Below are 13,325 nucleotides of genomic sequence, written 5' to 3' on the forward strand. Positions count from 1 at the left end.
AACATTCAGGACCATTCAGCTGAATTGTTGAAGTGAAATTGAATTGAGGGAGACAAAGGAGACTGTTGGAAATGAGTGTAAGAGTGGAGAGACGGTGCAAGAACTGATACAAGGAGGATTTTAATATAACTGCTTCATCAACATATAGCTGTGGTTCTTTCCTGTCATGCCAATAAAGCAGAGCAGCCTATTTGAATTTGGAGAGGAAGAGGAGAGAGAGAGAGAGAGGGAGGGAGAGAGAGAGAGAGAGAGAGAGAGAGAGGGAGCTGTTCTGGCTTTCATCAGTCACATCTCGCAGTGGGAGGGGGATTGAAGCGGCTGCCTCGGAGCTCTCCGGTAACAGAGACAGTAGACGGTACTGACTCACACCGACCGACCATCCACACACACACACACACACACGCACACACAGACACACAGCAGCAGCAGCAGCACATTGTCGACTCTACCTGACCCGCAACCTGACAGGAGGAAGATGATGAAGACATAAAGGAACTTTGCTCTGCTTTTTTGGGCTCTCTTCATCAGCTCTTGACAGCATATTTCTCTTAAATAAAGTCAGAAATGCATGTTATAGATTCATAAACACCAGATGGCGGTGAGTTGATATATCACTATCTGAGTGTGTCGGGACGGGACAAGGTGTTTTTTCCACTCACCTCTTTCGTAACAGCCGCGGACGAGAAAACTTCGTCTATTTTCGTCCTTAATTTTTTGCCAAACATCCTCCGACCCCCTTTTTTTTCCCTTCCTCCTCCTCAACCACCACCACCACCTCCTCCTCCTCCTCCTCATCCTCCTCCTGCAACCGTCTTCACTTGAGAAAACAGCCACCGAGGAGACAAGACTACAGCCTGCCTGCCAGCGGTCAAAGGGAATCAAAAATAACAATTTCGGCTCAGGATCGGAGCCTCACAAGGATGCTACTCCCGCACAGACACCACTAGACGGTCCAAACAGCCGCTGCCAATATGTTTAGGCGAGGTAAGAGAAGGAGGGATTCACTTGTTTTTTTTGTTGCTGGAGATGTGGAGCGCGTCTGGCTGGAGCTGTGGTTGTGTGCGCGAGTGTGAGTTGGTACAAATTCTTGGAGTGTTTTTTTTGTTTTTTTTTTAATTATTTCGTAATTTTGGCTAAATGGAGTCGCGCAAGGAGCCTCTCGGTGCTGCTTTAAACAACTTACCCGCCGCTCTTTATCCACTCTGACGGCCGGGAATGGAAAGTGAATTAAATATTTATCCACTTCATGTAAAAATTATTCTTGAAATAGCGAAGCGCTGCAGCCGCACTGCAGTTTGGAGGACTTACCTGCTGGTGCCGCGTGCGAGTGCGCGCGAGAGAGAGACAGAAACGGGGATCGATTGAAATTGTTTGGGGGGGAAAAAGTTGATATTTGTGCTTTTTGTTGCAAAAGTTTGACCCGTTTGGACACTTTATGTGCGCGCTGTGTGTGTGCTTACATTGGCGTGAGAGCACGAGGCGGCCAGCCGACCAACAGCAGGATATTTTGACTTTAGTCTTCACTACAGGGAGAGAGAGAGGAGAGGGAGGAGGGAGGAGAGGGTGACTCTCTCCCGGTGGAGGAGCAGCAGCGCGCACAACACCCTGTTTACTGTCACACTGACACACTGGCTGTTTTTGTGGTGAGAAAACGTATTAAGTTTAACCACCGTGACCTTGTCTTGGTGTGTGTGTGTTTGTGTAGGTGTGTGTGTGTGTGTGTGTGTGTGTGTTGACTCCTCAGATTGCCTCCTTTCTGTGCAAACATGCGCACATGAGCGTGCACGTGTGTGACAAAAACGAGGTCTAATTAATTCGCTTTTAATAAATCCTAAGAAACCGGTTCACAGCATGTGTATACCACGTAGGACTGAACAATATATCAATATTAAATTGATATTATGATATGAGACTCAATATCATCTTCAGTCTTGGACAGAGCGTGACCGATATGGGATTTTTGAGACCGATACTGATTTCATAGGGGAAAATTTTACTCATTTTATACAGTTTTCAGCTGAATTAAATGATTATGCACCTTTTTTTTTTTTTTTTTTTTACTGCTGTGACTTTACAAAGGTACTCAGAAGTAGGGCTGGGTATTGATGCTCAGTACCTTTAAGGTATGAACCAAAATATTCCAGTACCAAGTATCGAAAATTCTCCAGTCAAACGCTGCCTGCGTTCGATCCTTTCTGTACCCAGATCTAGAAAAAGTATTTGTATAGTTTTGATCTCTGTGTTCACATTTTAAATGTGTAATTGGCCCACTAGTCTGCAGTGGTGAAGTCGAGCACGGTGTATCGGACAGAGTTGGCGAGGCAGAGCACCAAAATAAAAGAACAAGTATCAAATGAAGTAATCTCTTGGTATCAGTATCACTTTAAGGATACTATTATTGGTACTGGTATAATTTTTTTTTTTTAAATGAGCCCTACTCAAAGCTGTTTTCTTAAATAACATTAACAGGTGAAATAATTTAATATATACAAGTGCCAAACCAACAGGAATACTGAACATAAAGAATAAAAAAATAATAATTTAATAAATATGTCAAAAAACATACTGTGTGGTATCTATCAATTGCTGAATATATTAATATTGTCATTCAATTAGGAGCAGGTTGTAAAACAAGTAGCAGCTTTTCAGCATTTACACCTGCCAGTGAGCTCCTCTTGTCCAGATAAATATTTCCCATATCGGTAAACGTAAGTGCCAATACCGCAATATCCTAAATAGGCCTATATAAGGCCAATATTGAGCTGATATATATTGGTCAGTCAACAAATCAAGTAGGCTCTAATTTTGGATAATGCTATGTCATAAGGGCCTGATCAATACTGGATTTTTGGGAACGATGCACAAACACAAATTGAAAAACAGATGTAAATATATTGAACTTGAATCTAGAAAAAGGATCAGATATACGTAAAATGTTGCCCATAAAACAAAGAAAAAAACAAACTTACCATACTGTTCTAGCTGTTACTTTCTTTTAACCATTTAGACATTATTCTCACATTACTGATGAATATTGATCAAAAATCTCGTGTTAATATTTTGTGAAAACATCAGTAGTCATCCCTACAAATATTGCCGCAATATTGCTAAATATCAATACCGATTTTGGTAAAAAATATTGTGATATTTGATTTTGTCCATATTGCCCAGTATTAAGTGAAATTATAATGCAAGGAGCTGCAACAATTAGTTGATTACTTGTCAACTATTTAGGTAATCGCCAATTATTTTGATAATTGATTAATCATTTTGAGTCATCGTTTAAGAAAATTATGTACAAATTCTCTGATTTCACCTTCTTAAATGTGAATATTTTGGGTTTTTTTACTCCTTTATGACAGTAAACTGAATATATTTGGTTTGTGGACAAAACAAGTCATTTGAGGACGTCATCTTGGGTTTGGGAAACTCTTATCAACATTTTTCAACATTTTATGGGTCGAAGAACTGATTGATTAATTAAAAAAAAAGATTGACAGAGTTAGTTGGAGCCCAAGTACACACACACACCACTGGCACATAAGTATTTGTGGAGCGGTGACTCATCTGCCAATCCCCCCCCCGACCCCACCACCCAATAAATGCAGCGTGGCGTCAGTGAAAGTCAGATTGTCATGGTTTTGTGATGAGTGAAGCGCACGTCTGACTGAACCCTGCAATACATAATAGAAAAACATTCTTTAATAGAGACACAGGAAGTCTGTCATTTGTCATTCCAATGCTGCTTCCAATGTCGAGGAGGGGGAGCAATGCTCATACATCCGTGCACATCATTATCTATTAGCTCACTTGGTTGGCCCGAGTCGGGGCACAAGCTGGGCGATCTCCTCATTAAGGGTGGGACCTAATGGGCTTGACAGAGGGCTGATTAGTGCTGTCGTCCTGTGTGTGTCTGTGTGTGTGTGTGTGTGTGTGTGTGTGTGACCGAGCAAAAGAGAGAGCTTGCTGGCTAGAGGGAGACAAGCTTTAATTTTAATCTTCCTGTAATTTCAGATGGATAGCACCCACCCACCCACACACACACACGCACACACACGCACACACACACACACACACACACACACACGACGCACAGTGATGATGGCTGATGCGTTGCTTTGTATCTCCTCCTACAAATATGTGTCTGTCAGTAACAATAATAAAATTCAGAGTAATTGTGCAGTCTGCCTGAGATACAGTTATCTATGTCTGTCACCTTTACCCACAGTATCTCTCTGCGGTGGGATGAAACAAGAGCGAGAACGGGAGGAGAAGGAGGAGAAGTGTTTTTGTGTAATGAAAACTCCCTCTCTCCTCTCTTCCTCTCTTTGTCTGTCTCTCCGTTCTTCCTCTATCTCTCTGCTTGGCCAGTTCCCGCTGCCGTCCTCAGTCTGAGAGCAGAAACAGAGAGAGAGGAGAGAGAGGAGAGAGAGGAGAGAGGGGCCTGGCAGGCTGATTGGCTACTAGCTGGCTGGTTTGGGTAGCTGCCGAAGCTTTGTTTCCCAGCTTGTTTGAAGCTGGATTTGTTTCCCTTACTTGACTCTGCCTCTGCCTCCAACTCTTCAGTCGTCTCCCGTTTTTATCTACAGCTTTTCACAGCCACACGTACACACTCTGACACTGTGCGAACAAAAAACATGCCAGAAACCTTAAAATTTGTTATGAAAAGAAAAGCACTTTAATTAAGAAAAGCACAAAAGAATGGCTTTATTATGCTCCGCCACTGCCTGGAAAAGTGCACACATTCACAGTTGCATTTGGATTTTTATGTTTTCAGCTAGGCTTGCAATGAACAATTGTTTGTGTTATCGATTCATTTGGCAGCTATTTTCTTGACTAACAATTTGTCTATAAAATGTCAGAAAATTGCTTATTATAATGTCCAGAAGCCCAGACTGAACTCTTCAAGTTGCTGTTGTATTCCTGTACATGTTTACTGTCTATGCTGGCACGGTGGTTGGCACTTTTGCTTTACAGCAAGAAGGTTATGGATTTGAATCTCTGTTTGGACATGGCCTAACTGTGTGGAGTGTGTTCTCCCCACGCCTGTGTGGGTTTCCTCCAGGTGCTCTGGTTTTACCCACCACCAAAAACATGTATGCAAGGTCAGTTCTTCAGTCAGTACCGCTGATAAAGTGCTGACTTAGAACTGGAGTTGGTCTCTAAGCTCCTGCTCGGGTGGTTTAAATGCAGAGAATAAATTTGACTCTATAATTCTACTCTGTAGAGTACTTGTCCTCTGTATGATTGTATAATCACAATAAAGTTGACCTTTACCTTTACCAACAATACAAAACCCAAAAATATTCAGTTCACTATCACATTTGACCTAGAACAGCATGAAATTCTCATTTTTAAGAAGCTTAAACCAGCAAATATTTGGCCTTAAACTTGAAAAGAATGACTGAAATGATTAATCAGCTTTCAAAATAGGTGCAGTTTCTGTCGATGGCCTAATTCATTTATCAAGCATCCACGTCAGCTCTGTTTTCTCCAAACTCCATCATGTTACAGTCTAAATATATTAACGTTTATAAATAATTGAATCTACTACGTGGAACTTTTATATCTTGTTGATTTTGGACGCCCCCCTGTGGACAAAAGTGTTTCCCGAGCCACAAAATATACTGTCAAAAATAAAATGACGTAAATAAAAAATCTCCTCAGACTCGTTTTATCTGATTTTAAGGAGAATTCGACCTAGTGACAGGCAATAAGAAGAACTATACAGAAATAACCACAATAACCATCTTCTCACAGATGGTTAACTTTTTTAGGTCATGTTGAGGCATCAGTAAAAAACTGAGACTGTTTCATAACCAGTTAAAACTCCTCGGAGCAGCTTTATATGACACTTTTCTGTTGTCTTGCTACATGTGACTACAAGCAAGGATTTGTGTGATGTTCTTAATCAATCAAACCCACTACTCATCGAAGTTTCTTTTCTTTTTTAGAAAAGTGCTTTGAAATTTGATTGAATGAGTTTTTGGCCACATCAAATGCACAATTACACTCACAAAGCGCAGGATTTCCTGACAGTGGTGGATCAGACAAACAAATCTACAGTCATTGATCAATACAAAGATGTTTCTTAAGGTTTTAAAAGCATTTCGACGGACAGGCTTTTCTGTAAAGAACTGGAAAATGGCTTTGCGCCATCATACTCTGCTGCACCCCAATCATTCCACTTTCAAACGAGGCAATAAAATCCCATGCCGTTATGGCATACTCTTTTAGAATAAAATATACAGTAAAAGTGATGGCTTCATTTTGAGGCGTTCTTGGGAGACTCCTGAGAATATTTATTAATATAAAACTGCTATGCTCTGGAATTTTATGTTAGGAAGTTTCAGAAATGTCTGAGATTCAAACCCTAAGATAAGAGTATGCAAACATTTACAAAATGGCCTGTGGAAATACATTTTATGCATTACATTCTGTTGGCTGAGCTGGTGTGAGAAATGAACACAATGACTTTGAAAACATTTCAATGCATTTTGAGTATAAGAGATAATATAATCTGGTTTGGTCCACTGAACTGAGCTGTGTCAAGAATTAATTAGTGGTTATCAATCATCAAAAAACTATTATTTGAAATAGATTTAAAGGTCAAGTGTGTACATATTTAAAGGGATTTATTGGCAGAATACAGCAGACATGGAGTATCATATTGGTAGTCATGCTTTTATTAGCATATAATCACCTGAAAATTAGAATTGTTTTGTTTTCGTTACCTAAAAACGAGTCATTATATCTACAGAGGGAGAATTATATGCAAAAAATCATCTTGTGAATATTTTTCCGGGGAGTGCAATTACAATATGAGTCACAGTTTTAGTGGGAATGGTAATTTTTCACTTATTTTTCAGCCTGTAGTTGTTTACATTTTGACAACATTAAAGGTACGCCAAATTAATGATTAGGTGTTCATGTTTGCAATATACCCATGGATGTACTGAAAACTAGCACTGGATTCATTTAACACTGAAGAAAACCTAGAAGTGTGACGATTCTCTGGGAAGTCCTGGCATGATATAAAGAGTTTCTTCTTTCTTTGATTTCCTTTGAGCATCTCTCTTTTTTGATTAAACATTGCACTGATAATATTTTGATCGATTGTTCAGCGCCGTTGAACCAACATGTTTCTACAGTGGACCAGAATGGACAAAACAAACAATGGCTCTAGAAATAGCCTTTTGTGTTTTTCACAAGTTTCTTGGCCACTGTAGTTTCTCCTACATGCTTGGAGGGGGAGGGGGAGGGGGAGGGGGAGGGACGCTCACTGCCCCTAATTAAAAGTATGCAGAATTAGCTATTAGGAGTTCGTGTCTGCAATAAAACCATGGATGTACTGAAACCATCACTAGATTACTTTGAAACTGAAGAAAACTTAAAAGCATGATGATTATCAGGGAAGTTCTGGCTTGTTATAATGAGCGTCTTTATTCTATGTTTTATGGACATTTATTCACAATGGAATTTCAGCAGTATGTTACGTCTCTCCCTCCTTTGACTACGATCTACATAATTTATGAATACAGTAATTAACAGCAACTCAACAACAACAACACTATGGATTATGTCACATTAAGACACACAAATTAAATTTCTATGGCGCACAGCCTGATTTTAAACAGAGTTTTGTATGTGCAGTGTTAGTTTGATATTTTTGTGGAATAATGTCATGAAATACATGTAAACACCTGTGAATAACCACAACTCCTACTTCTTGAGTCATGAACTTGAACTTCCAAAGGCGCGACACCGTCTCTTCTACTTCCCTTCTTATCATTACTTCTTAATTTGATTTCATCTCCTCGCCTTCGCTCCCGCCTCGCCCTCCGAAGAATATACTGTAATCCACGAAAAAAAATTTGCAATATCTGGAGTAGTGAAATGTTCTGCGATATTACCTTCAGCCATGATAATATATAACTAACTTCAGCTCAGTACTGAAATTCACTGATCAATATCAATATATGATGGTGAAATTGCAAGTCACTGTTCATTCAGACTACAGCCTCAACCTCGCTCAAGGGCCAGTGGCTTTCTCTGGGCCCAAATGTGAATAAAGTCTGGCCTGATTATGAAACTTTCCAGCAGTGTTACAGAGTTCCCGTTCAACTTGAGCCTAACCGACTGAGAAGTTTGTCCTGATTCAACCCAAACACTCTCAGCTCGTACTGTATGTTCATGCTGAAATGTTGTCCTGTGTACAAGTCATTAATGCTAATTAGGCTGAAATAAAGTGTCGTCTTCAAACATGCTTGAATTTCATTTGACGCTGTTATAAATATATTATCATACGGTGTATCTGATGGCACTGCGACAAAGACTAATGGCACATCCTTTCTTTTGTCTCTCTGAGCTGACAGTTGCGTTGGCACACATACATTTTGCCCGCAGGCCATTGTCAAATCTACACTCAAACAATTAGAAGCTGCTGTTGCTGTTTTGTGTCACTCTACGTGTGTGTGTTTGCTTGCATCTATGATAGCCTTGGTGGATGATAATAACATATGGATTAGTGACAAAATGTTTATTCGGGTCGTGAAGCACCAAATGGTGGGATAATTGAGTGCTGAGATTGATCCAAATTTGCTCTTGCAGTGCCGCCATCCTGAGGCAGTGGACAGATTTCACCGATTAGGCAGAGGGACACAATATACAGCGAGTGTGGATATATTATATTAGATAACTAAATCATCTTGGGATTTGATGACTGGAATGGAATTCATATGATAATCAATTACATCTCTAAAGCAAGTCACAGTGGAGAACAGGATGAAACGCATCACCACACTCACCGCCACACACACAGCGAGCGAGCGAGCGAGCAAGCGTCCGTGCGATGGCCGTGCATATCAATGACCTTTGCAACTGCTCCTTCTGCCTCCTGCCTCAAGGTCAAACACAGACTCCCTCTTTCTTCTGCTGTATCCGGAGCTCAGTGTGGTCTGCCTGCTGAATTCTATTTTATCATTAAGTTGCACACAACAATTTTCCAGAACGTGCAAAGCATTTGCAATCGATACACCGTGCTGAAATGCGTTAAAATAATTACGGGGACCGATGTTTTACAGCTCTGAGCTTCGAAACTGGCAAACTCTCACAAAGACAATGCGAAAAGAAAAAAGAGAAAGAAACGGTGAATGAGCAGGAATTGTTTTGATGTTAAATAAACAAACACCAAGTGCAACAAATTATGCAGCGCAGACCATGAAATGGCATTTCACAATGGCCCTGTGGTGTTTTATTCCAACTTTCTTGCTAAACAAAGCTCTATCACACATTTATCTTTATGTGCAGACATACAGTTTTTACACTTTCAATATTTTTCACTACAGTATGTTACATTAAAGAGATAGTTTGGACTATTTGAAGTTCTTATCCATATTCAGTGTATTACCTACAGCAGATGGCAGTCAACACACCCTCGGTTTGAAGAAGCAGAGACGAATACCAACATGGAAGCCATCCAATGAACTGCTGTGGACAGGGTCAGCAACAAAAGGTGTTTTAGCCACTTGAAAAAGTTCCACCTAGAAAAAAAAATCATTATCAGTTTAAGTGTACACCGTATTGATATTATTTTCAGAGCTTAACCTTGCTGTCAGACAGCCTTTTCTGTTGGGAAACTGCTGTTATATAAGCCAAATATTGCTTTCTCCAAACCAACCAAGTAACAGCTCAGTAGTTTTACCTCACAGAACACAAGAGTTTCGGGCCTACAGCTGTCTTGATCTGCTACTTTGTTTGTATTATTGTGTAACTCAAGTTGAGTTGAGTGAGTGAATCTGAACTATTCTTTCAAACTAACAGTAGAATGGCTGATTTGACCGTTTGGTTGGTTTAGAGAGAGCTATATTTAGATAATATAACAGTATATAGCAGTAACAGTATCAGAAAAGGCTGACAGACAGCAAAGTATAGCAATGGAAATATTCTAAATGTAGTGCACACATAAACTGATATTGATAGTTTTAGATGGATCTTTTTTAAGTGCCTTTTGTTGCCAACCCTGTCCAAAGTAGTTCATTGCTTAGCTTCAGTGCTGATACTCCTCTCTGCTCCTATAAATGAGCAACATGTCGACTGGCATCTTCTGTAGCTACTGATCTCTTCTCATCATAGGTATCTCATACAACCCCTCTTCAAATAATCCGGACTATCCCTTTAATGGAGCCAGCCATAGCGAAGAAAACAACACTCTGCACATTTTTACATTATTCAAACAAGAAAAGCGGTGAACACCATAAGACTAACACAGCAAAATTAACAAATCAGAAGTGGTTTATGCCTCAATTGCCTCTAATTAGACTCTCCTTGTTTAATTGCAGCTGCAGTGGAGTTATAGCTGAATTGTTGGTAAATATGGTGCTTATGAATCTCTGCGGTTCACCTTGAGAGCCAGCTGCACAGCGCACACACAGCAGGAAGGTCCTGTGTGAATAGAGTGCCCAATCAAATGAGACATTACTCCCTAACAGGAGCCCCGTGGAGGCCTCTGATTGCAGGTTCACTTAGCAACAGCTCGGGCTAGTTGTGCATGTAATGTGTGTGTGTTTGTGTGTGATGCATGGGTGTGTCTGCTCTGCATATGTGAGTGTGAGAACGTTTTTTGATGAAATATGTGTGATCACATGGCGAGAACACGGCGATCATAAGGGTTTTGTGCGTGTGTGTGTGTTTGTGGGTGAGCCTCAGGAATCATTAGTGTAAATGTCAGAGCTGGAAGACTAGAAGAGTTATACTGTATACCAAGCAGATGCTGATGCAGAAAGAGAAAAACACACAGAGACAGAAAGATGGACACAGGAGGAAAATGAGCGATTATTTGCAAACAGACTTCACCTGGAGGATAACAGGAAGCACAGAGAGAGAACCAGTGGCGAGTGAAAACTGAGCTGAGGGGAGCTGATTGTGTGTGTGTGTGTGTGTTTATTTTCAGTTTCTCCCTCTCGGGCCCAGGAACTTTGGTATTTTCGTGTCTCCAGAGGGAGAGACAGTTGGACAAGCCAATGGCTTCCAGCAGCGTCTTTGTTTGTTAACTGAAGTGAATGAGCCTCTATTATTTGTTTTATTGCTGGTATGTCTTATCTAATAAGCCAGAAAATGAAAGGAATAGACATTTTTGAAAAGAGGTGTTTCTTTGCCTTCTTTCTGGGAGTGAAATGAGAAGATGGATATAAATGTCATACTGTGTATTAAAGCTACGACACAGAACATTCATATTTTGTTCATTTTGAAGCCCCTTGTGGATGAAAGCCCACCATCACCACTAAATCCTCCTAAATGACCGTTTTTATCTTTTTTATTTAACCCACACATATATAGAGATTTAAAAATGATCATTTGTGACTGTATGGGGAGTCGGCCTACATGTTTGACCTGTTTCTTAAAGGGAAGTTTCAGCACTTTTCTGGTGGATGCCCAGTCAGTGTTGATGGTACTTGTAGTCAACTGAAGGAATAAATTCCTCAGTGGTTTTATATTGACCAAGAAAACTGAGATTTCCTCCTCATAGAGCCATGCAGCAGTGCACATATGTACCGTGCTGCCGTGTTAATCAAGCCTTGAACTGCAGCGTCTTTTTTGGAAGTCCATGATGACAAATCAAACACTGAATGTCCTCTGTGATTATTTAGCCATTTTTCCTCTTGAAAACAGTTATTGTGAGCATGTTGTTATCCATCCACTGTCGACCAAGGCTGTATTCCTGAGTTGTGTGTGACAGCTCTGATTCTTAGGCTTATTAAGAGATCAGTGCGCTTTGAAGGTTGACCCTTAAAAATAAAACTCAGATTACTGTCACAACACTACAGACAGGTTGCTTGCAGGCTGCAGGGACACTGAACCACAACATTATACTGACAATACTAAACAATCTAAACACAACCAGGTGTTTAGAACTCTGTCAGTTGTCTGTCAATGTAAATTTAAGCCAGTTATCTTGAAAATAAAAAAAAAACACTGCTCTAAAAGTACACATCCTGAAGTTGGAGTTCAGTGACTGCCTGCCAGACACCATTAACATATTGGTCAGTTTAACTGTTGATCTACTCCTTCTACAAACAATGATTTCTTACAGCTCATAAACAGACACTAGATTTTGTGGCATCACCACTAAATGCCACAAAATCCTGCACACTGTTTCTTTAAAGCGCCAGATTGATTTCTCAACAATGAGTCTCATTTTCCCAAAATGTTCAACTAAAGACATTTATATTGACCCACAGGTAATTGTCAACTAACTGACATTTGGCTTTAAGTGCCATATTTGTTTATTGTTGCTTGATGCATTGGCCAGAAAGTAATGGCTGCATTATCGATGAACGCGCACCACATAGCATGTGTCTGCACCACCACACCCCACCAAAATAAAAAAAGGAAAAAAAAAAAAAAAATCAAATCCTTTGTGTCTAACTCCCATGCAGGATATATCTCCTCTATCCCCCTCTCCCCTCAAATCTTCTCTCCTCCCATGTCTTCTCCTCTGTAGCTGGTTCGCTCTGTACCTGTTGAATAATTGATAGCTGTTTTGGTTTCCGATAAGGCGTTTGGGGTCCACAGCTCTCAGCAGTATGGGCTTGCTGCTTTCCTCACAGCAGATCACACGGCTCAGTCCATCCTTTCACTCCCCCTCTCTTCCCCTTCTTCACTCTGCCTCCGCCATCCTTTTTTATCTCATCTTTTTTATTATTTTTTTTATTCCACATGCCAGTTATTTTGATATATTCTGCCACTCACATTCTCTCTAATATGTTTGCATGCATGTACTGGATTGTAGCCCGCAGCTGCTGTTCCAGGTTTTATTCTATAAGCTTTTGATATGTATCTTCTTCTCCTGATTACAAACAAACATAAATAAATTGATTTTTTTTTTCTGAATATTACCATGGAAACAGAACTTGTAGAGACAGAAAAATAAGTAAATAGGATAAGGTATTTAACACGCCCCCATACACTGGCTCATGCTATCACATGCAGGTTGCTGCATTTGATCTGAGCTTCACCTCTGTGTTTCCAATAGCTAGACAAACACAACGCGAAAGATTTTCAACTTTGAAGTGGCTGAGTCATCAGAAAGGTGTGTCAAATCATTTGCATGCCAATTAGCTCCCTCTGTACTGTCCATCATAACTCTGCTGGTTGGTTTCAACCTGACACTGCTGTGCCTTTGAGATCAGGCCGAGTCTTGAGGCTGTCCTCACGAGGAAACAACAGGATTACTTGTTTGTTCATATGCCCTAGGCAGTGTTCCTCATTCATTTGAATGGGACCGCTCGGTTGGTGCAGTGAGGGTGCCAACGCAGAGGGCTCTG

The 13,325-nt window shown here is 40.4% G+C and overlaps 1 protein-coding gene across 1 annotated transcript in view; it reads left to right on the top strand.

Moving 5' to 3' along the window:
• Positions 1 to 429: 429 nt before the first annotated feature.
• rtn4rl1a (reticulon 4 receptor-like 1a) overlaps positions 430 to 13,325 on the top strand; it is a 122,988-nt gene continuing 110,092 nt past the window's right edge. The window contains exon 1 of the mRNA XM_084729781.1: positions 430 to 984. Coding sequence (XP_084585907.1) covers positions 972 to 984 — 13 coding nt within the window. The 5' untranslated portion in view covers positions 430 to 971. The remainder of the gene's footprint in view (positions 985 to 13,325) is intronic.

The sequence above is a fragment of the Lutjanus erythropterus genome, chromosome 11, assembly GCF_056507025.1.
Source record: "Lutjanus erythropterus isolate fLutEry1 chromosome 11, fLutEry1.hap2, whole genome shotgun sequence".
Taxonomy (NCBI): domain Eukaryota; kingdom Metazoa; phylum Chordata; class Actinopteri; order Lutjaniformes; family Lutjanidae; genus Lutjanus; species Lutjanus erythropterus.